Here is a 23,309-nt window from a genome sequence, read left to right as displayed (position 1 = left end):
GGGCAGATGATTTGCTGGCCCAGGGTCCCTGGGGCACAGCGATGTCTAACTCCAGGGGATGTCCATGGTCCCTATCTCTAGACTCTCCAGAGATTCTGGTTCTCGTCCTGCCCGGATGCTCACCCTAGGGCAGTATGAAAAGTTTTTCCATCTCCAGCAGAGGACTCTGAGGAAAGGGATTGGGAACTCTCTTTGGCTTCCACTCTCTGGTAGGGCAAGTGTTAATGGTGAATTGCAACATATCTCTTGGCTGAGTCACCTCCCTCTGCCTCTCCCCACAATTCCCCTCAGCTGTTATAAAGAGGACCAGAGGCTGGAGAGTAAAAAGAACTGGAGGAAAGAGTCCCTCTGCCTAGCATTGCTTCCCCCAGGCTCCCAGAAATCTCAGGTCAGAGGGCACAGACAGCCTCTGGAGCTCTTGTCTGGTGGGACCATGAACTGGCAGCAGCTGTGGCTGGGCTTCCTACTCCCCATGACAGTCTCAGGTCGGGTCCTGGGGCTTGCAGAGGAGATGGCCGTGGTAAGTCCCCCAAGAAAGAGACCTGGGCCAGGGGAGGGACAGGGGTTACTGCCCATCCAAGCCTCCCTCCTGACCCCCAGCCTGCCTGCCTTTCCCTTGCTCCCTCTGCCCCATGGTCTACCCTGCCCATCTCCCGCTGCCTCCCCTTGTTCCACCTGAGCCCCTTCTCTAAGGTGCTTCTGCATTAGTGCTTCCATATCTAGCCCCTTCTCTCCTGAGGGACCTGTTAGGTCACTTAGAAACTTTACTCTGAGACTAACCCCCTTTTAACCTGCTTACCTCCACTCCCATCACAGGAGTACCTGTCGCAATATGGGTACCTACAGAAGCCTCTAGAAGGATCTAATAACTTCAAGCCAGAAGATATCACCGAGGCTCTGAGGTGAGAAGCTATGAGGTGCATGCCTTTAGGGCTAAGGTCTAAAGGTCTTCTTCCTTCTCATACCTTCCTCTCCCTAGGCCCACCTCCTCCTGACCCTAAACCATGGCAGGGATCTAGAGATGGGTGGCGATCATTATTATGGTGGTGGGGCATGGGGTGAGATGGGGATTCACAGACCAGGAATACAGTCATTGGATCTCCCTAGGCCCTAAGCACTCCTTTGGAGTCTCTACCCACATCATATCTCAAATACTAATATTTAGTTATAGCCCACATAAAGTATAATGATATGTAAAGCTGAGTTGAGTTGTTGACATGCTGTTACCTTTTGTGGGCCTTTAATTCAGTACTTATTTCTGTTTTATAATTTTATATGTTGATATAATGGATTATTTTTCTTTCTGCTCTCAGATATGTTCAGGTCCCTTGAAAAGCCCATAGGCCCTATGACAGTCCGTAGATGGATGAAATTGCTCTAGAGCAAGCTGGGCTGGGAGGGGTATCCAGCCAGGAGGGGAAGAGGTTGAAAGAGGACAGGCTGTCAGGTGGGAGCACTAGTGGGAAGCTCTCCAGAGCAGGGGAGCCGGACACCTCCACAGAGTAGGAGAAGGTTAGAAATTGCAGTAGAGGGGCCGGGCATGGTGGCTTACGCCTGTAATCCCAGCACTTTGGGAGATCCAGGCAGGGGAATTGCTTGAGCCCAGAAGTTTGAGAGCAACCTGGGCAACACAGTGAGACCCCATCTCTACCAAAAAAGAAAGGAAGAAAGAGAGAGAAAGAGAGAAGAAAAAGAAAGAGAAAGAAAGGAAGAGAGAGAGAAAGAAAGAGAGAGAGAGAAAGAAAGAGAGAGCGAGACAGAGAGAGAGAGAAAGAAAGAAAGAAAGAAAGAAAGAAAGAAAGAAAGAAAGAAATTACAGTAGAGGAGGAAGGCTACACCTGAGGGTCAGCTTACTCGAATGAAAGAGCCTGAAATGGGGAGATGAAGCTGGAGTATCTCCATTTCTGTAGAAAGTCCAAATTATGAGGACTGGAGGCTGGAGTAACCCTGTCAGCTTCAGGGATTCTGTGCTATTCTTGGCCATGACCTTGGGCAGCAGGAAGTCAAAGAGCAATCATCTCCAGCTCCCGGTCATTTCAGATTTTCCTGTCCTGGTAGACCCATCCCTCTCCCTCCTTCAGAGCTTTTCAGGAAGCATCTGAACTTCCAGTCTCAGGTCAGCTGGATGATGCCACAAGGGCCCGCATGAAGCAGCCTCGTTGTGGCCTAGAGGATCCCTTCAACCAGAAGACCCTTAAATACCTGTTGCTGGGTGAGAACGGAGCCTGGAAAAGGGAGGGAGAGGAGGGGTGCTGTGATTCTGGACTGTGGGTGGCATCAGGACAGTCTGGACCAGCTCAGTGTTGAATACCTGGTGATTACCTGGTTATCACCTGTCTTGGGGGTTGAATGCCTAAACCCAGAGGAGCTCTCTGGGGTTGGCAGAAGGATCTGTATTTCTTTTTTTTTTTTTTTTTTTGAGACGGAGTCTCGCTCTGTCGCCCAGGCTGGAGTGCAGTGGCCGGATCTCAGCTCACTGCAAGCTCCGCCTCCTGGGTTCACGCCATTCTCCCGCCTCAGCCTCCCGAGTAGCTGGGACCACAGGCGCCCGCCACCTCGCCCGGCTAATTTTTTGTATTTTTTAGTAGAGACGGGGTTTCACCGTGTTAGCCAGCATGGTCTCGATCTCCTGACCTCGTGATCCGCCCGTCTCGGCCTCCCAAAGTGCTGGGATTACAGGCTTGAGCCACCGCGCCCGGCAGGATCTGTATTTCTAATCTGTTTTCTGGTCGTTAACTAGGCCGCTGGAGAAAGAAGCACTTGACTTTCCGCATCTTGAACCTGCCCTCCACCCTTCCATCCCACACAGCCCGGGCAGCCCTGCGTCAAGCCTTCCAGGACTGGAGCAATGTGGCTCCCTTGACCTTCCGAGAGGTGCAGGCTGGTGGGGCTGACATCCGCCTCTCCTTCCATGGCCGCCAAAGCTTGTACTGTTCCAATTCTTTTGATGGGCCTGGTAGGCAACAGTTCTCAGTTCCCACCCCATAGACCTCTGAGATTACCTCTGTCTCCTTGAACCAGTGACTCTGGAACCTTGATGTTTGGGCTGCCCTTTATCCCACCTGCACCATACACTCTAATTACCTTCTAACGGGAGCAGGGGAGCAGTTGGTCATCTACATGGTGCCTCCCTCCCTCCCTCCTTCCCTCCCTCCCTCCCTTTCTTCCTTCCTTCCTTCTCTCCCTCCCTCCTTCCCTCCCTTCTTTCTTTCCTCTCTCTTGCTTGCTTGACAGAGTCTCACTCTGTTGCCCAGACTGGAGTACAGTGGCACAATCATGGCTCACTGCAGCCTCAACCTCCCAGGCTCAAGTGATCCTCCCACCTCAGCCTCCCAGGTAGAGACTACAGGAAAACACTACCACACCTGGCTAATTTTTGTAGAGATGAGGTTTTGCTATGTTGCCCAGGCTGGTCTAAAACTCCTGTACTCAAGCAATCATCCTGCATTGACCTCTGAAAATGTTGGGATTACAGGTGTGAGCCATCACCCCTGGCTGCCTATGCTTCTTTTTCTCCCTTAAGTTCCCCTGTTCAAGGCATACCTTAGAGGTATGGGCCAGAGAGGACTGGGTCAGAGAGCACAGAGTGGCTGGGGAGGTAAGGGACAGTGATGGGCATTCCTGAGAGAACTGGGTGATGACAGGGGAATCTGAAAGGAGAGAAAGAAGCATCTAAGAGACAGTGAACATAGCTGGGGGAATTTTAAGGGCATGCATTAATTAGAGTTTATAATAGGCAGGGTGTGCTCTGGCCTAGCGGGCTCTGACCCCCTTCCTATTCACCTTTGCCTTTGTCCAGGGAGAGTCCTGGCCCATGCCGACATCCCAGAGCTGGGCAGTGTGCACTTCGATGAAGACGAGTTCTGGACTGAGGGGACCTACCGCGGGGTGAACCTGCGCATCATTGCAGCCCATGAAGTGGGCCATGCCCTGGGGCTGGGGCACTCCCGATATTCCCAGGCCCTCATGGCCCCAGTCTACCAGGGCTACCAGCCCCACTTCAAGCTACACCCAGATGATGTGGCAGGCATCCAGGCTCTCTATGGTCAGTCCCTTCCCCTAGTGAGGGGGAGGGTCAGTCTGACTCCCATGTCAAGGCTTGAAGAGACAGGTCTAGCCTCCATGTAGGGATATAGCTTAGTGTCTTTCTTCTCTTCCAGCCCAGTTACTCAGTCTTCTTCATTTTCAGGAACAGTTTCTCTCTGACTTTTCTATGTCTAATCTACCTTCCAGGCCTCTCTCTCCTTACACCCATGCTTGGGGATGGAGAATGCACATTCTTCTCCTTCTTCTTCTTCTTCTTCTTTTTTTTTTTTTTTTTTTTTTTTTTGAGATGGAGCCTCACTCTGTCACCCAGGCTGGAGTGCAATGGCACAATCTTGGCTCACTGCGACCTCTGCCTCCCGGGTTCAAGCGATTCTCCTGCCTCAGCCTCCCAAGTAGCTGGGATTACAGGTGCACGCCACCATGCCCAGCTAATTTTTTTTGTATTTTAGTAGAGACGGGTTTCACCATGTTGCCCAGGATGGTCTTGAATTCCTGAGCTCAGTCAATCCACCCGCCTCAGCCTCCCAAAGTGCTAGGATTACAGGTGTGAGCCACCACACCCGGCAAGAATGCACATTCTAACAATCCTCCTTCTCCCTTTCTGGTGCTTCTCAAACCTACAATGTGTCTTCCACTGATACCAACATAATATTGCCTACCACGAATGACAATGCTCTAGGATTCCCTTCTCCCCTCTGTATGGGGCCTCTGGGAAAAACTTACAGGAGACTGGTGCGGAGGACAGGTGCTGTGAGTTCTCTCCCTAAGCAGCATGACTTTACCTTGTAGGCAAGAAGAGTCCAGTGATAAAGGATGAGGAAGAAGAAGAGACAGAGCTGCCCACTGTGTCCCCAGTGCCCACAGAACCCAGTCCCATGCCAGACCCCTGCAGTAGTGAACTGGATGCCATGATGCTGGGTGAGGTCCTTCCCCTCCAGGCTGTTGGCAGGCAGTGGGGGCAGCCTGCTGATCCTGAGGCCTGGACATATGGGAGTGACATGGGACTTCAGCATGAGCAATGGAGGTTAGATCCCAGGCATTAATGACCATGGAAGGAGACATGTGACATGGGGAGGGAGAGTTCAGAGCCAAATTAAAGGTGGCTTAGGCAGGCACTTACCAAGGTTGCCACCCTCTAGGGCCACTAGAACACATCTGAAAATGCAGCAAGATGGAGAAAACTACATTAACCAGATTGCCTGTTAGAGAGGGTGTTGCACCTGGTTGGAAGGACAACTAGGAAGCCACTTGGAGGGGAGGCTGAGGTTCCTAAGGAGGAATAGCTATCTGCAGGACTTTTGTTTTGTTGAGTAGACCAAAGCTGAAATGATTTGAGCAACAAAGCGTTCTGAGTACTCTTTCTCTGCCTTTAATTTTCTCCTTGAATCAAAGTTGAATGAATATTTGAAGAATCATCCTGCAGGGGGAGGGCAAATTGTTAGTCAGCCTGAGATACCCCCAAGTTTCTGTCTACTTGACCTCTGTCTTTTTGACTTGTTGACACACCATTACTCTAAGGGCCCCGTGGGACGACCTATGCTTTCAAGGGGGACTACGTGTGGACTGTATCAGATTCAGGACCAGGCCCCTTGTTCCGAGTGTCTGCCCTTTGGGAGGGGCTCCCCGGAAACCTGGATGCTGCTGTCTATTCACCTCGAACACAATGGATTCACTTCTTTAAGGGTAAGGGGGCTAGTTTACAGTATCTTACTTGAGGAGGACCTAATCTTAAACTATAAAAGGGAGGGAAATGAGAAGTTTCTGTATGGGTGGACCGGAGGAGACCAAAAGCTATCACCTGAGGACAGAGGTGACTTGTTCTCTCCTCACATGCTCTCAGGAGACAAGGTGTGGCGCTACGTTAATTTCAAGATGTCTCCTGGCTTCCCCAAGAAGCTGAATAGGGTAGAACCTAACCTGGATGCAGCTTTCTATTGGCCTCTCAACCAAAAGGTGTTCCTCTTTAAGGTATAAAGTTCAAAGCAAGGGCAAATCCCTTCTTAGGAGGGGTGGGCTACCTTATACTGAGAATCGAAGCTTGTGCTTGAAGGGAGATGTTCTGCAGCTGCACTGGGCTGGGGGTAGACCTCTGGGGGTCCTAAGCTTTCTCCTCTTCCTCTCCCCACCCATCCCATATCCAGGGCTCCGGGTACTGGCAGTGGGACGAGCTGGCCCGAACTGACTTCAGCAGCTACCCCAAACCAATCAAGGGTTTGTTTACGGGAGTACCAAACCAGCCTTCAGCTGCTACGAGTTGGCAAGATGGCCGAGTCTTCTTCTTCAAAGGCAAAGTCTACTGGCGCCTCAACCAGCAGCTTCGAGTAGAGAAAGGCTATCCCAGAAATATTGCCCACAACTGGATGCACTGTCGTCCCCAGACTGTAGACACTACCCCATCAGGTGGGGATACCACTCCTTCAGGTATGGGCACAACTTTGGATACCACTCTCTCAGCCACAGATACCACATTTGAATACTGACTGCTCACCCACAGACACAATCTTGGACATTACGCCCTCAGGCTCCACCACCCACCCTTTCATTCCCTCCCAGAGGCCTAATACCTGAATGAAATACCTGTCTGCTCAGTTGAACCTCGCAGGTGCTGTAGCAGGGGCATGACTGTAGAACTCAGGCCTCTAACAGTTCCAGCTCCAGCCACCACTCTCCTGTGCTCTTTCAATCCTGAGAAGTGCTCCCCTAACTCAGATTTGGCCCCCAACTCCATTTCCTGTCTGTCTTAGACAGCCCTTCCAACTGTGTCATCTCTTTTCTGGAGGTCAATGGTGGAGGCAGATGCCTGGGTCCTGTTCTTCTTACATAAAATGCAAGAAAACAGCATGGCCACTAAACTGAACAAGGGCCTTGGAATCCTTGAGAATCACATTTACGTGCTTATGGTTATGGGCAAGCTAATTAACCTTGTTGAACCTCAGATTCCCCATTTGCAACATTAGGTTAAGACCAGTCCTGCAGGGTTGTTGCACTAAATGAAATACTGTATGTGAAGTGCCTGGCACAGTGTCTGGTACATTTGTGTTTAATAAAGGCTAACTCTATGTTCATAAGAGAGAACTGAACAGCTCTTCCTCTAGCTGTCTGGTTGTATAACTCTTACAGTAGTCTGTATGATACAGGTACCTCTATTAGATCTTTAGGGGACAGAGGATTTGTCAAGATGGTTAGCTCTTTGTTTTGGGGTGCAGAGAAAGAAAAGAGCAGCAACAGCAGAGGCTGGACTCCTGGTTCAGTATGTAATGCCATTTTATTCACATGCTCCCATGTTCTGCCTCCCTCCCATTGTAGCCTTGCTGCCCAGGGGAGGGATATGTCTTCCTTTATGCATCTGGGAAATCAGGAACAGACCTGGGGCAGGAGAGTCAGAGGGGGAAGAGTTAGAGTGGGTTGGTGGCTGGAACAAAGTTCTGGTTAAGGAGGAAATTAGTGCCACCCACAGTGAGAAGCAGAGAAAGCACTTGTCTCCTATGCAGCCCTGAAGACCAGGCTCCTTTGGGCAAAAGGCAAGACTCTGGCAGGTGGGCCAATGCTCTCTCCTTGGAGCAAGAAGCCAGCTTTTGGGGAAGGCAGGTCCTGAGGCAGGCACTGCCCTGTGGTCTTCCCCAGGTTGAGGAGAAAAGTGGAAGCACCATGGAAGCTAGTGCTCCTAGCTGAGGTAGGAGGTGGGGGTTTAAGCCTATGGGGCCCAGGGGGAAGGTCAAAGAAACCCAACTACCCCCTAATGAAGTGCCTGGAGATGGGGGTATCTTGGAGCTCCTCAGAGCCCTTCTTCCCATCAAAAAGCTATCAAATGCCTTAGAAGCTCCCTGATCCTACAAAACAAAAACCGCTTGTTTCTACCACTGTGAGGCATGCTGAGGTGGATATTTAAAAGGCTATTTCAAGACCAGGTACGGTGGCTATAATCCTAGCACTTTGGGAGCTGAAGCAGGAGGATCACTTGAGCCCAGGAGTTCAAGACCAGCTTGGGCAACATAGGGAGACCCTGTCTCTGCAAAAAAAAAAAAAAAAAAAAAACAAATGAATAAAAATTAGCTGTGTGTGGCGCCTGTGGTCCCAGCCACTCGGGAGGCTGAATGAGAGGCTTCCTTGGGCCGGGGAAGTCAAGGTTGTCATGAGCTATGATCACGCCACGGCACTGGACAGAACAAGACCTTGTCTCAAAAAAAAAAGACTATATGGGTAAGGCTTGGAGGGAATTCGGTAGTCAGTTTCTTCGGCGACCAGGGTACCTCTATTATTGGTCGGAGGTAAATATTCATACTTCCCTTCTTCCCCCTTCCCCATAAGACTCTTCTCTGTTCTTGGAACATATTCCTACAAGGCTGGTCTGGGTTGAGGCACAGATCCTATCCCCAAGTCCAAGAGGTGGGGAAGTTTATGTGCAGGTCCTGTGGCTCAAACCCTGTCCACCTAGTGCTCCCAGGCCCTCACAGGGGTGAGGGCAAAAGTGGAAGTCCAGGCTCAGGTCTGGTTAGAACCAGAGATTCAGGTAAGGGGTACAGTGGAACCACAGTCAGAATCCAGGTCCAGGACGGCGTAGGGGGCTGTGGCCTGGGGTCCTGGTCCCAGTTGGCACTCTTGAAGACTCTGGAAATAACGCTGGGGGGATACAGGGCAGAGAGGAAGGAGGGGCCTGGGTCAGAGCCCCCCTCCCACCCTGACCATCCCCATATGCCCTCTGCTCCATCTGCCCAGGGTGTCCCCAAGCCCCCCACTCACTGGAGTGAGACTGTCAGCAGGGCTCCAGGTATTGGCAGGGAGCTGGTGCCGATAGCTGCCCTCACAAAGCCCCACCCCAGAGGGGATCCAGTGCCATTTGGCCTTTTGCTAAAGGGTCGGAAGGAGTTGGAGATGCCTTTGCTGGTGGCTTAAGACCACTGCTGGCCGGGTGCGGTGGCTCACGCTTGTAATCCCAGCACTTTGGGAGGCTGAGGTGGGTGGATCACTTGAGGTCAGGAGTTCAGGGCCAGCCTGGCCAACATGGTGAAACCCTGTCTCTACTAAAGACACAAAAACTAGCCGGGCATGGTGGTGCACATCTGTAATCCCAGCTACTCGGGAAGCTAAGGCATGAGAATCACTTGAATCCAGGAGGCGGAGGTTGCAGTGAGCCAAGATCATGCCACTGCACTCCAGCCTGGGTGACAGAGTGAGACTGTCTCAAAAAAAAAGACCACTGCTTAGGAGGGGGCAATACAGACTCAAGGAGGCCTCTTTAGACCTGAATCCTACCCTAATACACTCTAAAGAAACCCATTTGACCTTCCTGTTATGTTTCTCTCAAGCCTCATCTTCCCCCCATTTATTCTTTTTTTGTTTTTGAAACGGACTCTTGCTCTGTCACCCAGGCTGGAGTGTACTGGTGTGATCTCGGCTCACTGCAAGCTCCACCTCCCGGGTTCAAACCATTCTCCTGCCTCAGCCTCCAGATTAGCTGCGACTACAGGCGCCCGCCACCACGCCTGGCTAGTTTATTTTTTGTATTTTTAGTAGACACAGGGTTTCACCATGTTAGTCACGATGGTCTCGATCTCCTGACCTCGTGATCCGCCCGCCTTGGCCTCCCAAAGTTCTGGGATTACAGGCATGAGCCACCATGCCCGGCCCCCCATTTATTCTAAAAGAAACTCTTTGGAATTCTATTCTTTCCTCCTAGACTTCCCTGAGATCCTCCTTTCCTTCTGCAACTCTCTCCTGCTTCCCCTGACTCCTTCAACATTTTTTTCAGTGCCCTGCCCCATTCACCTTGGACATCCTCCCCCACTCTCCTTCCTCAAATGTATTTCTCCCCTTCCCCTCCTCAAGTAGGAACTGGGGACATAAGTAGGCACAGTTTGGCTGCTTCTGTACCACAGCACTAACTCACCATTGGTGTGGCCTCCATGTTCCTCAGGCATGACCTTGCTTCTGTACCACAGCACTAACTCACCACTGGTATGGCCTCCATGTTCCCCAGGCATGAGCTTCCACTGGGCCAGGGCCCCAAGGGCCCCCAAGGCTGGCCAAATCCCCAGTAAGACCCAGCTATATCAGCAGAGAGAAGACAAGGGTGGAAGTGTCTACAGGCGTTGGCCCAGCCGACTGCCCAGTGCCAGCCCCTCCAGGAATTAGTCAGCATAGGCCACAAACACTGCAGAACCCAGCAGGGCTGTGCCCAGAACTGTGAATGGACGTGACCACCCAAGTGTGAGCAGGGTTCCCAGCAGCGCCGGCCCCCGCAGCCCCCCAGCTGGCACCCATGCTGAAGGTGGTTGGTAGATAGGCTCAGTGGAGAGCAGGGCTCCAGCACCCAAGGTCAGGCATAGCAGGAGACCAGTTAATAAGAGCCCAACACAGTGAACCAGCATGGTGACCACGCCGTAGAGGAGTGGTCTATGTAGAGAGTGCTGTGGTGATGACCACAGCAATGCCCACTCTCATTTCCAGGCTCAGCTGTGTCTCCAGCACCCGCACTTTGTGGCACAGTAGGAAGCTCCTGACAGCAGACCGGAGAGAAACATCACTGTCTTGAAGCAGCGGTAGCCTGGGAAGTGAGGCAGGAGGCATTGAGAGGCAGGAAGGGGGCTCCATGGGGATGACTCTGATGAATTCCAGGAGAGAGGAATGGCTCACTAGAGGAGCAGAAGACAGGAGCAGCATGTCAGGAGACCTCAAGCCCAGGGGCAGAAAGGGGTAGCTTAGGGTCGGGGGGTCACTGTTTCCGGAACTGTGAGGGAATGGGAGGGAAAATCAAGAGGTAAGATGGATACATTGAGGGGAGTAAGGATAGAAAGAAGGTCTGTCCTTTCAGGGATAGCAGATAGGAAAAAATCAGCACAAGCTGATTCAGGTTTTTGGGGAAGAGTGAAGAAGCCTGAAACATAGAGAATAATTTAGGAATGGGGTTTTCAGGTAGGAGGTAAGAGAAGGGCAAATGATAGATGCCAGAAGTGAGAGCTAGAAGGCATGGGCATGGAGGATGGACAAGAAGCTGGCAAGAGCAACGACATAGGCCTAGGAATACAGCCAGAGCAACATGGGCCACACTGGAGGTAGGAACCCCTGGCAGGGAGGTGAGATGGCTCAGGAGCAAGGAGGAAAGTTGGCATCATCCTTGAGGGTGACAGTCTCGGGTAATGGCCCCCTAGGTCCTTGGCCCTGCCCTCACCGAAGCAGCAGTAGATGATTCCAAAGCAGCAGCAAAGGGCACACACCAGGGCAGGTGCCACTTCAGGATTGTCCTGGGGTTCCAAAACACATCTTGGGTCTGGAGGCTCTGGGAGTTGTTGATTAAAGGGCCTGGGGTCAGATGTCACAGCCAGGGGCAAGACTTCCTCCAGGGCCAAAGAGAAAGTGGTCACAGAGCGGGAGATGTCAGCTCCTCTCATCCATCCATGAATGTCTTTAGGGGATAGGGAAACCTGCAGGGGGGCACGGGACAGAAACTTAGGTGCCCATAAATCTTGAGGATTCTGTACCTCTATTTACTTTAAATAATGGTGCCCATTTCAGAAGCCAGTATGACCCTGTTGAGGTAACTGAAGAAATCTATAGGATTGGATTGAGAGGAGCAGGATCTGTCTTTACCACTCTCTGAAACAAGGACACTTAAGTAAAATGTAAAAGGAAATTTTATAAAATAATGAAAATCTTACAAAGTAATGAGCCTTTGCCTGCCCCCACCACCCTGCAGCTCTTCAGGGTGAGGATGGAAGGAACAGGAAGCCCTGGATGTGTGGAGGGAGGGGTGCAGGGACATTATTGCCCTATCTGCGACTGGGACTTAATACTATCTCACGAGATTGGGAAGGGTGAGGTTAATAGAGAGGGGAGAGGGAGGGAGACCAGGACAGTATGAGTCATGGTAGGGTCTCCGGACAGCTCCTCCAGCCACAGGGCAGAAAGAGGGAAAAAAACCAGACACCAAGAGTTTGGAAGGAGGAATTAAGTAGAGACACACCCACAGTTTGCCAGGGTTTTAAAGCCTCAGCTTCATGCTGAGATGGAGTTGTTGGAGGAAGGGGCATCCAGCCACAGTCCTAATCCCACAGCCCCTCATGGAATAAGCGAGGACTTTGCCCACAGACATCTCACATCCTGGTAGCCACTCGCACCTCCCCTTAGGATACTGGTGGGAATTTTCCTACCTTACCCTTCCCCCAGCGGTATCAGGGCTGCCAATGGGATTTGAATTCAGATCCTGAAAGGAGAACACCAAGGAGGAGCTGGCATTTCGGGCACTGTGGGAATGAAGTGGCATAAATGCAGGCGCTTTACTTCCTTCAGCTGTCCTTTGGATATCAAGGTCCTTACAGGCTGGAGGGTTGGCTCTCGGAGCTCCTCTCCTCAATCTGCTTGGAAGTCTGGGGACCCTGAACAAGATGGGGGTTGGGGAGGGGATGTTAACTACTCACCACCCTGCCAGGGTTGAGGAGGAGGGGGTGGAAGTGCTTCCCTAGACCCCCAGCTGCATCCCCGCTCGGAGGTCCTAGACGCCGAGGGGTCGGCTGTCGGTCGAGGGCATCCCCAGGGCCACTCTGTTTGTTGCTGCCTAAACTCTTTCAAGTCGCAGCCCAGGCTCTGTGAGCTAAATGCAACTAGCTTGGGGGGTAGAGAAAGGGGACAGGGCGTGTGTGTTTGTGTGTGTGTGTGTGTGTGCGCCCGCGCGCGCGCGCGCGCCCGCGCGTCCGCGGTGGGTGGAGGGGGGGTGACATCACAAGGCAGGCCCCTCCAACTCTTTCCCCTGTGTGTGTGGGGACCCAGGTTGCCTACTGCTCTAGTCCAGGACCAGAGACCCCCAACTATATAGCAGGTAAGAGTCCTGAGAGTCACGCCAAGAGTTTCGGAGAAGGGTCTCCGAATACTTAGGAGATGACAACCGGAAGCTCTCAAAGCCCCAATAGGGGTCCCAGCGCCCCCCTAGCTCCAGCTTGGTTTCTTCCACTTCCCAGAGAATTGGAGTATTGTCTTCTGGAGAGCCGGGTGGTCGGGATCGTGGACCCAGGGAAGGGGCTTTTGCTAGGCTGGGAGCGCCAGCGGGGGGTTCATGGGTGGAAAAACTTTCGGATCAAGACGGGGCCTGGAAGGGGCACTGACAGGAGAGGTATAAGGCTAGAGCCGTGTGCAGAGGAGGGCACCGACGGAACGGGAGTCGGGGGCGCATGTGGACGTCCACCAAATAGCTTGGTATGCAGATAAGATGTCAAGCAGCATGTAGATGAGTTCAGTATTCTTTGGCTCTCGGGTAAGGTTCTGAGCCGAGCTGAGTTACGCTCCCAGTTCCTAGGCACCGCTCGGTGATCGGGCCAGGGGAGCTGCGTCCCAAGGGGCGGATCCAGGTATAAGGGGCAGCTCGCCAGCTGGGTCAAGCGAGGGGGAGGCCGTGGGTTGCTGTGAAAGGAGGGGCAGCGCTGCAGGGCGAGGGTGGGGGCCAGTCCGGGGTACCCTCTCCTCTGCTCCACCTCCGCACCGCAGGATACAAAGGGGCCTCTGTCCTCGCAGCTGCCAGCACGGAAGGGATCAGGGCAGTGACTCTTCTGAGCTCCCCGGTTTTGTCTGCAAGGGAAACAGACTACGTGTGGCTCGGTGACTGCCCTCCATCTCCCAGGAATACAAAGCCCAGGAATACACCCAGAGCAACCCTGAGAGTCTGCCCTTAGTCTGCAGGCATTGGTGCAGAGCCCACTTGCCTTGCTTCCAGCGGTGCAACCTGCGGGAATCCTATTCCCACACGCGGAGGGAGGGGTCTTTAAATGGCGGAGCCAGTACTACCTTAGGACCGCCTCCTTGGAGTCGACGCAGCACTAGCTGGACTGGCTCGCCTCTCAGCCAACCACTATTTCTTTTCCTTCCCGTCTCTTCCCTGGTGACCCCGGAAGTGGAAGTAGGGCCAGGTCGGCGGCGGCGGCGGGGACGGAAGGCGGAAGCAGAGCGTGAGCGGGAGGCGGAGCCGGGAGAGCGGCTCTCGTAGCTCACCCTGGCCCCAGGCCGGGCGGCTCGAGGGGGAGGAGTTACCGCCGTTCTTCGGTACGTCCGTTTTTTTTGTTTTTATTTTTTTTGTTTGTTTGCTTGGCTTGTTTTTGAGATGGAGTCTCGCTCTGTCGCCCAGGCTGGAGTACAGTGGAACGATCTCGGCTCACTGCAACCTCCACCTTCCGGGTTCAAGCGATTCTTGTGTCTCAGCCTCCCGGGTAGCTGGGACTACAGGTGCGCGCCACCACGCTTGGCTAATTTTTGTATTTTTAATAGAGACGGAGTTTCACCATATTGGTCAGGCTGGTCTCGAACTCCTGACCTCGTGATCCGCCCGCCTCGGCTTCCCAAAGTGCTGGGAGTACAGGCGTGAGCCACCGTGCCCGGCCACCTTCGTCCCTTCTACACAGCCGGTGGGTTCCCTGGTAGTCTTTCTTAGGGGCAGCCCTAAGCTCCGCCCCCAGATTTTCCTCCAGGGCCGCACGGCCCCCACCCTTTACTGGCAGTCTGTGGCCCCCTATCCGGCCGCCTTTCCCATTTTCCTAAGAGTGACCCACCCTCCCCCGACCACACCCTTTACGGTACCTCCCTTTTTCCCTGATTGAAGGTTATAGTTTTCTAGGGAAAGAAGAAAAACTTTGGTGATTTGGAGGAGAGGGGAGGGAGCAAGCAGGGTTGTGGTGAGTCTAGTTTTGGCTTATTGCTAGGAATAGCGAATGCCCCCAAAGAACTTGGGAAAACAAGGGAGGTGGATGAATTAAATGTGTCCACTACTTAAGATTGTTTAATTCCTCTCTTGGTCTCATCCTTGACCGTCTCCACCTTGACATCTGTTACAGGCATCAGAACACACCATGATGGCTGTGACCTAAGACCCTCAGGAAGCCCTGGGGTCATGGCCCAGAAGCACCCCGGAGAAAGAGGGTTGTGTGGAGCCCACCATAGTGGTGGTGCCTCCCTCAGGACTTTAGGACCCTCCGTGGACCCTGAAATACCTTCATTCTCAGGACTCAGGGACTCAGCAGGGACTGCTCCTAATGGTACCCGCTGCCTCACAGAGCACTCTGGTCCTAAGTACACACAGCACCCAAACCCAGCCCATTGGTTGGACCCAAGCCATGGCCCCCCAAGGGGTCCAGGACCACCTAGAGATGCAGAGGACCCTGACCAGAGTGAGACATCGTCAGAAGAAGAGTCAGGAGTGGACCAGGAACTCTCAAAAGAAGATGAGGCGGGGTATCAGGAGGATGGGAACCCTTCTTTTCTTTCCATTCCATCTGCTTGCAACTGCCAGGGAACACCTGGAATTCCAGAAGGGCGTTACTGTGAGGGAGAAAATGGCTCTTCTAGCAACTTTTGCCACCACTGTACCTCTCCAGCCTTGCGGGAAGATGAAGAGTTGGAAGAGGAATATGATGATGAAGAATCTCTTAAGTTCCCCAGTGATTTTTCACGTGTGTCCAGCGCAAAGAAACCCGCATCCCGCAGACAGCGGCACCGCTTTCCAACCAAGGAGGATACTCGGGAGGGTGGACGAAGGGATCCCAGGTCCCCTGGTCGACATCGGCTGGGCCGGAAACGAAGTCAGGCAGATAAGCGCAGAGGCCTGGGATTGTGGGGAGCTGAGGAACTGTGTCAACTTGGACAGGCAGGCTTTTGGTGGCTGATTGAACTGCTGGTATTGGTGGGAGAGTACGTAGAAACTTGTGGCCATCTCATCTATGCATGCAGGCAGCTGAAAAGCAGTGATTTGGACCTTTTTCGAGTTTGGATGGGAGTCTGGACAGGGCGGCTGGGGGGCTGGGCCCAGGTCATGTTTCAGTTTCTAAGCCAGGGATTTTACTGTGGAGTAGGATTGTTTACCCGTTTTCTTAAGCTGCTGGGTGCTTTGCTGCTCCTGGCTCTGGCCGTCTTTTTGGGCTTTCTACAGTTGGGATGGCGGTTTCTGGTGGGACTAGGTGACCGGTTAGGCTGGAGGGATAAGGCCACCTGGCTCTTCTCTTGGCTGGATTCCCCAGCCTTGCAGCATTGCTTGACTCTGCTGAGAGACAGCAGGCCATGGCAGCGGCTGGTAAGAATAGTTCAGTGGGGCTGGCTGGAGTTGCCTTGGGTCAAGCAGAATACTAATAGGCAGGGGAATGCACCTGTAGCTAGTGGGCGCTACTGCCAGCCTGAAGAGGAAGTGGCTCGACTCTTGACCATGACTGGGGTTCCTGAGGATGAGCTAAACCCTTTCCATGTACTGGGGGTTGAGGCCACAGCATCAGATGTTGAACTGAAGAAGGCCTATAGACAGCTGGCAGTGATGGTGAGTACCCTTCTGTTTCCTGTTCCTCTCTTTTGTTCCCGTATTTTATTTCTTTTCTTTTCTTTTTTTTTTTTGAGATGTAGTCTCGCCTCGTCACTCAGGCTGGAGTGCAGTGGCACAATCTCAGCTCACTGCAACCTCCGCCTCCTGGGTTCAAGCGATTCTCCTGCCTTAGCCTCATGAGTAGCTGGGATTACAGGTGCGCACCACCATGCCTGGCTAATTTTTTTTGTATTTTTAGTAAAGACTGGGTTTCACCATGCTGGTCTCGAACTCCTGATCTCATGATCCATCCGCCTCAGCCTCCCAAAGTGCTGGGATTACAAGTGTGAGCCACGGCTCCTGGCCTGTTCCTATATTTTCTATTCCAGTTTTAGGGAGAGTGGAATAAAGGGAAGGCAGAGTAAAAAGTTAACGGGTAGGTGAAGATTAACTTTTTTTTTTTTTTGAGGAGTCTCGCTCTATCTCTTAGGCTGGAGTGCAGTGGCACGATCTTGGCTCACTGCAAACTCCGCCTCCCGGGTTGACGCCATTCTCCTGCCTCAGCCTCCTGAGTAGCTGGGACTACAGGCGCCCACCACCATGCCCGGCTAATTTTTTGTATTTTTAGTAGAGACGGGGTTTCACCATGTTAGCCAGGATGGTCTCGATCTCCTGACCTTGTGATCCGCCCGCCTCGACCTCCCAAGGTGCTGGGATTACAGGTGTGAGCCACTGCACCCGGCCGGTTAACATATTCTTAGGAAGGAGTCATGAAGACTTTTTGGGCCAGGTGTAGTGGCTCACACCTGTGATCTCAGCGCTTTAGGAGGTCAGGCTTGGTGGCGCATGCCTGTAGTCCCAGCTACTAAGGAGGCTGAGGTGGGAGGATCAGTTGAGCCCAAGAGGTTGAGGCTGCAGTGAGCCAGGATCATGTACCTACAGTCTGGGCAACAAAGCCAGACCATGTGAAAAAAAAAAAAAAGATATTTTCCCCTCTACGATGGGGTCTGATCTTCCCTCCATTTTGTTTCTTGTCATGAGATATATTTTTTGAACCTGGTATATTAGGCAATGTAGCACTCATTCACCTGGAATATCTAGGTGAAGTCCCTCTAACTAGAATGGGAAAAAGACCTGTTCAGAGAACACCTCAGTTGCTCTTCCCTGAACAAATGAGGTTGTTTTTTTTTTTTTTTTTTTTTTTTTTTTTTTAAACGTGGGGCAACCCAACTATTTCTCCCAGAGAAGCAAATATGGACCTAGTGTGGGAGGGTCAGGGAGTGCATGTAAGTATTTTAGCACCAGGTAGGAGAAAACAGGCTGTTTCAGGGTCAGCAACTCAGAATAGGAGAGAGAAAGAAAATGGAAGTGTATGCATATGTACGTCATACATGAAAATATGGTTGCTTTTATTGATAAGAGGGTGTGCAGGGCCAGGCGCGGTGGCTCACGCCTGTAATCCCAGCACTTTGGGAGGCTGAGGTGGGTGAATCACGAGGTTAGGAGATCGAGACCATCCTGGCTAACATGGTGAAACCCCATCTCTATTAAAAATACAAAAAAATTAGCTGGGCGTGGTGGCGGGCGCCTGTAGTCCCAGCTACTCGGGAGGCTGAGGCAGGAAAATGGCATGAACCCGGAGGGGGAGCTTGCAGTGAGCTGAGATCGTGCCACTGTACTTCAGCCTGGGCGACAGAGCAAGACCTTGTCTCAAAAAAAAGAAAAGAAAAAAAAAGAGGGTGTGCAGATGGGAGTTGTGTTGCAACTTATGACTGAGGGAAATGGTTTAATACAAGCATGCTATCAAATTGTATTAGAAGTAGATATTAGATTGATATTAGATACCGGATTGTTACTGCTATTTCTGTACAAATAAAACTATATTATGAATGTAAGTAAGGTGTGTAAATTGGAGGCCTACTTACACTGGAGTGTATGGAGCTGGACTGGTAAAACATCACAGTGTGCAAATTACCTCAATGGCTGCATGACACCAAAAAGGAATGGGCAACTAAAGTTTTCATTAATGATTAAAGGTACAGTAAACCACCACACCTATAACTTACCAAAGGACTGAATTAATTTGGTGGGAAATGTATGCCCCTTAGTAGGTAGCTTGGTATATTTTTTTTTTTTTTTGAGACAGGGTCTCACTCCAGTTCCCCAGGCTGGAGTACAGTGGCAGGATCTCAGCTCACTGCAGCCTTGACCCCCACCAAGCTCAGGTGATTCTTCCACCTCAGCTTCCCAAGTAGCTGGAACTACAGTTGTGCACCACCACACCCGGCTATTTTTTTTTTATTTTTAGTAGAGATGGGGGTCTCGCTATGTTGCCTAGCCTGATCTCAAACTCCTGGACTCAAGCAATCCACCTGCCTCGGCCTCCCAGAATGCTGGGATTACAGGCTTGAGCCACTGCGCTTGGCCTCTGCTCTATTTTTAGAGTGGGTAACAATTGTTTACTCTCATTGTTACTAATTCTACTAGTAGTAGAGCTCTTTTCTCACCTTCTTTTAGTAGACATCCTGTTTTGGAGAATATTATTCTTAACAAAAATTCTCATTTTTCAATTTCTCTTGGAGTAGAGATGTAGTTAAGTTCCCCTACCCTCAAAACATCTATCCCTATATCCCAAAGATCTCTCTTGTCCTGGACCAGAGTGTCTCTGGGCTTTCATTGAACCTCTCACTGCCACTAAGCCCTAGTGTGAACATGACTAAAAGGCTGTTCAATTAGCTTGGGAATGTGGGAAATTTAACAGCATTTTAGTTATTTGGCATCAGGCAGGAGACTAGCTTTATCTCTTTGGGGAATGGGGATGCGTACAATCAGGAAGCTGTAGGAAGAGAGGATATTATTTGTCTTGGAGAGAAGGCTGAAAGTATATAAAAAGCCTCTGAGACCATGATACGCTATTTCATTTCTGAGACTGAAAGGTAGATCACTGTAGGAAGTTTTGGATATGAGAATTTTCTAGTTAAAAAAGAATGAGTTTCAAGATGTAACATCTTTGGAACTCTTATTTTATGACTGATATATGTGTGTGCCGGAGACCAACTGTCCCAATTCATCTGGGATTGAGGAGTTTCTAGAGGCATGGGACTTTTCAGTGCTAAAACTGGGAAAGTCTCAGGCAAACTGGGATGATGAATCCACCGTAGTGCCTGATTCTTTGCTACATACTTCATATATATTCTTATCTAATCCCCCCAGCAATCCATGATATATATATTCAGGCTGGGTGCGGTGGCACACGCCTGTACTCCCAGCACTTTGGGAGGCTGAGGTACGCAGATCACTTGAGGTTAGGAGTTCGAGACCAGACTGTCCAACTAGATGAAACCCCGTCTCCACTAAAAATACAAAACAATTAGCCGAGTGTGGTGGCACATGCCTGTAATCCCACCTACTAGAGAGGCTGAGGCAGGAGAATTGCTAGAACCTGGGAGGCGGAGGTTACAGTGAGCTGAGATCGTGCCACTGCACTCTAGCCTGGGCAACAGAGCGAGACTTCGTCTCAAAAAAAAAAAGATAGATATTCAAGGTAATATAGCTAATTAACAGAGCCGTGAATTGAACCAGATCTGCAGAGCCAGAGCAATTAATCATTAAGCTACGCTGACTCTTCAAAAGGGTGATGAAAGAGAGCCCTTTGATATGAGAATAAACTCAAGGTGGGGAGAGGGTTGGAATGGATTTGTAATGAAATCTGTCTTGGTAGGTTCATCCTGACAAAAATCATCATCCCCGGGCTGAGGAGGCCTTCAAGGTTTTGCGAGCAGCTTGGGACATTGTCAGCAATGCTGAAAAGCGAAAGGAATATGAGATGTAAGTTGGAGATGGGAAATCATCAGATAATGGTAAATGAAAAACCCTTAATAGGAGAGGCATCTGGACTTGGGGGTGGAGGCTCGTTGAGGTGGAGAGAACTAAAGTCACTTGTCTTTCTCGCTAGACAGGGGCCTCAAGAGGCCAATTGATGTGTCTCCCTTTGTCCCTCCCTCAATACCTTCTGACTTACAAAGTGTTTCTTCTCTTAGGAAACGAATGGCAGAGAATGAGCTGAGCCGGTCAGTAAATGAGTTTCTGTCCAAGCTGCAAGATGACCTCAAGGAGGCAATGAATACTATGATGTGTAGCCGATGCCAAGGAAAGCATAGGTATGAAATAGAAGGAGAGGGATGGGACAATCACAGCTCAGGGATTAGGTAACCAAAGATCTTCCTCGTGAGTATTGGTAATTATGAGTTACATCTGTATCTCATAATTAGTAAAAAGACCCTTAAGTTTCTACCTTTGTCATATTGTCAAGAGATTGACTATTTTAATTAGCACTAAGAAAAATTAGCTTTTAAGATAGAACATTGAAGGCATATGAAATACCTAAGTGGGGGTAATTTTAGATGTTTCAGCCCTATTTGTGAATAATGGTAAGACTACTTGTAATGCCCTAAGTCGGCTTGACAAATTATTAAAGAACTATCCTTTTGTTGGTTGCAGGAGGTTTGAAATGGACCGGGAACCTAAGAGTGCCAGATACTGTGCTGAGTGTAATAGACTGCATCCTGCTGAGGAAGGGGACTTTTGGGCAGAGTCAAGCATGTTGGGCCTCAAGATCACCTACTTTGCACTGATGGATGGAAAGGTGTATGACATCACAGGTACTCTCTGTCCTCTAGAAATACAGGCTCATACTTCCTGATCTTTTATGTGCTCTAAACTGCAATGTTCTGGCTAATTATTTCTCATGTTTACAGAGTGGGCTGGATGCCAGCGTGTAGGTATCTCCCCAGATACCCACAGAGTCCCCTATCACATCTCATTTGGTTCTCGGATTCCAGGCACCAGAGGGCGGCAGAGGTAGGTGGTATTTCTGTCAATAATCTACCCACTATTTCAGTTTTGAATATGGTTTCAGATGACCTGCTTTTAGGACACTCAGGGGCCTTATTTTCTAGGAAGTTTGGGAACTGGTAAGTATATCTAACTTTAGGTAACCATATGACTCTAACATCTCTTGCCTTATTTCTGTTTTATCTCAGAGCCACCCCAGATGCCCCTCCTGCTGATCTTCAGGATTTCTTAAGTCGGATCTTTCAAGTACCCCCAGGGCAGATGCCCAATGGGAACTTCTTTGCAGCTCCTCAGCCTACCCCTGGTGCCACTGCAGCTTCTAAGCCCAACAGCACAGTACCCAAGGGAGAAGCCAAACCGAAGCGGCGGAAGAAAGTGAGGAGGCCCTTCCAACGTTGACGCCCCTTCTCTTTCCTCAAAACAATGTCAGGGAGTCAAAAGGGCTGTGTACAGCACAGGATGGAGTTTGATTTATCCCTCCTCCCCCAACACCTAGGAACTGAATCTTTTGGTTTTTTTTTTTGAGAGACGGAGTCTCGCTCTATTGCCCAGCTGGAGTGCAGTGGTGTAATCTCGGCTTACTGCAACCTCTGTCTCCTGGGTTCAAGCAATTCTCCCATCTCAGCCTCCTGAGTAGCTGGGATTACAGGCACACACCACCACACCTGGCCCAACTAATTCTTTTTTGTATTTTTAGTAGAGACGGGGTTTCACCATGTTGCCCAGGCTGGTCTCAAACTCCTGAGCTCAGGTGATCCACCCGTCTTGGCCTTCCAAAGTGCTGGATTACAGGCATGAGCCACCGCGCCCGGCCTGAATCTTGTCTTTTGACAATACCAAAGAAATAGGGGGTAGCTAGAGTAAAGAACCTAGGGCCTGGACCTGGGCTGGACAGTGTATCCCTTTAGGTGTGGGAACTGGGTATTTCCCTGGGGTCTGTATGCCTTTGTCTTGTCATTTGCTTTTAGGGCAGATGACACTTTTTCCCACCCTTTTAAAGCCACAAGTCTGTCTTCTTTCTTGAACCATTTCAGGAGGAGCCCTCTCCTTTACCCCGATATAATATTTATTTATTTATTTTTTTTTTTTTGAGACGGAGTCTCGCTCTGTCGCCCAGGCTGGAGTGCAGTGGCCGGATCTCAGCTCACTGCAAGCTCCGCCTCCCGGGTTTACGCCATTCTCCTGCCTCAGCCTCCCGAGTAGCTGGGACTACAGGCGCCTGCCACCTCGCCCGGCTAGTTTTTTGTATTTTTTAGTAGAGACGGGGTTTCACCATGTTAGCCAGGATGGTCTTGATCTCCTGACCTCGTGATCCGCCCGTCTCGGCCTCCCAAAGTGCTGGGATTACAGGCTTGAGCCACCGCGCCCGGCCTACCCCGATATAATATTTAAAAGACAGAACAAGAAAGCATGTAGCCCTAATGATAGGAGATTACTGCATAGAGTTCAGAGAGTGGAAACTGAATTTTCCCTCGACTTTCACTTTGTGGGTAAATCACCCAATTTTAGGCTCTTTTCTGCAAGGATGGCCAAAATTAATCATTTTTAAAAAGTAGATTCATGCCCACTGCCCTTGGGTGAGGGGGAAGGATGCAGGGGTTCCCAGAAGCCCCCATGTGATTCAAGGGTTTGTATTTTTTTTTTTAAGTTTGTTCATATTTGTATGTACATACCTATTTAAAGCCAGGGGATTATCTTTCTATAAATGTATAACTGGTAACCTGTATCTTCCCTCTTTTTTGCCCATATAACTGGAGCCCTTTTTCTCATTTGAGAATCCCTTCCCAAGAAGTGTTAAGCTTAGAGTGAAGGGCACCTCCTACTGGACCAAAGGAGAGGGGACTAGAGAATTGTTTTAAGTTTTTTTTTTTTTTTTTTTTTTTTGAGACGGAGTCTCGCTCTGTCTCCCGGGCTGGAGTTGCAGTGGCCGGATCTCAGCTCACTGCAAGCTCCGCCTCCCGGGTTCATGCCATTCTCCTGCCTCAGCCTCCCGAGTAGCTGGGACTACAGGCGCCGCCACCTCGCCCGGCTAGTTTTTTGTATTTTTTAGTAGAGACGGGGTTTCACCATGTTCACCAGGATGGTCTCGATCTCCTGACCTCGTGATCCACCCGTCTCGGCCTCCCAAAGTGCTGGGATTACAGGC

At 50.7% G+C, this 23,309-nt stretch overlaps 2 protein-coding genes and 1 pseudogene across 5 annotated transcripts; 2 read left to right on the top strand and 1 right to left on the bottom strand.

Annotated features, from left to right (window-relative positions):
- Positions 1-285: 285 nt before the first annotated feature.
- MMP19 (matrix metallopeptidase 19) lies at positions 286-7,119 on the top strand. 3 transcript variants are annotated; one of them, XM_025401578.1, is made up of 9 exons: positions 286-520; positions 817-902; positions 2,082-2,212; positions 2,741-2,956; positions 3,800-4,045; positions 4,837-4,965; positions 5,566-5,730; positions 5,888-6,015; positions 6,189-7,119. In XM_025401578.1, exons 1-9 carry the CDS (start codon positions 434-436, stop codon positions 6,525-6,527), a joined length of 1,527 nt encoding a protein of 508 aa, XP_025257363.1. In that variant the 5' UTR covers positions 286-433; the 3' UTR covers positions 6,528-7,119. The 3 variants fall into 3 exon arrangements, with proteins under 3 accessions (XP_025257363.1, XP_025257366.1, XP_025257364.1); XM_025401579.1 differs by lacking the exon at positions 2,741-2,956 and having other exon boundaries at positions 306-520; XM_025401581.1 differs by lacking the exons at positions 3,800-4,045; positions 5,888-6,015 and having other exon boundaries at positions 4,837-5,071.
- A 169-nt stretch (positions 7,120-7,288) lies between these two features.
- LOC112634236 lies at positions 7,289-14,875 on the bottom strand (annotated as a pseudogene). Its single transcript, XR_003121744.1, has 7 exons — positions 14,842-14,875; positions 14,577-14,637; positions 13,319-13,602; positions 12,462-12,848; positions 12,195-12,287; positions 9,998-10,092; positions 7,289-8,667 (listed from the first exon to the last, which is right to left on the bottom strand). The product of XR_003121744.1 is annotated as an uncharacterized LOC112634236 (transcript).
- On the top strand, positions 12,675-22,250 carry DNAJC14 (DnaJ heat shock protein family (Hsp40) member C14). Its single transcript, XM_025401577.1, has 8 exons — positions 12,675-12,859; positions 13,926-14,073; positions 14,859-16,327; positions 20,031-20,137; positions 20,350-20,469; positions 20,810-20,970; positions 21,067-21,169; positions 21,352-22,250. The coding sequence occupies exons 3-8, from the start codon at positions 14,915-14,917 to the stop codon at positions 21,560-21,562; spliced, it is 2,115 nt and encodes a 704-aa protein (XP_025257362.1). The 5' UTR covers positions 12,675-12,859; positions 13,926-14,073; positions 14,859-14,914; the 3' UTR covers positions 21,563-22,250.
- Positions 22,251-23,309: the final 1,059 nt, after the last annotated feature.

This window comes from Theropithecus gelada, chromosome 11, assembly GCF_003255815.1.
Source record: "Theropithecus gelada isolate Dixy chromosome 11, Tgel_1.0, whole genome shotgun sequence".
NCBI classification, from domain to species: domain Eukaryota; kingdom Metazoa; phylum Chordata; class Mammalia; order Primates; family Cercopithecidae; genus Theropithecus; species Theropithecus gelada.
The sequence above is the reverse complement of the archived record's forward strand: the minus strand, read 5'-3'. Positions and strand labels throughout refer to the sequence as shown.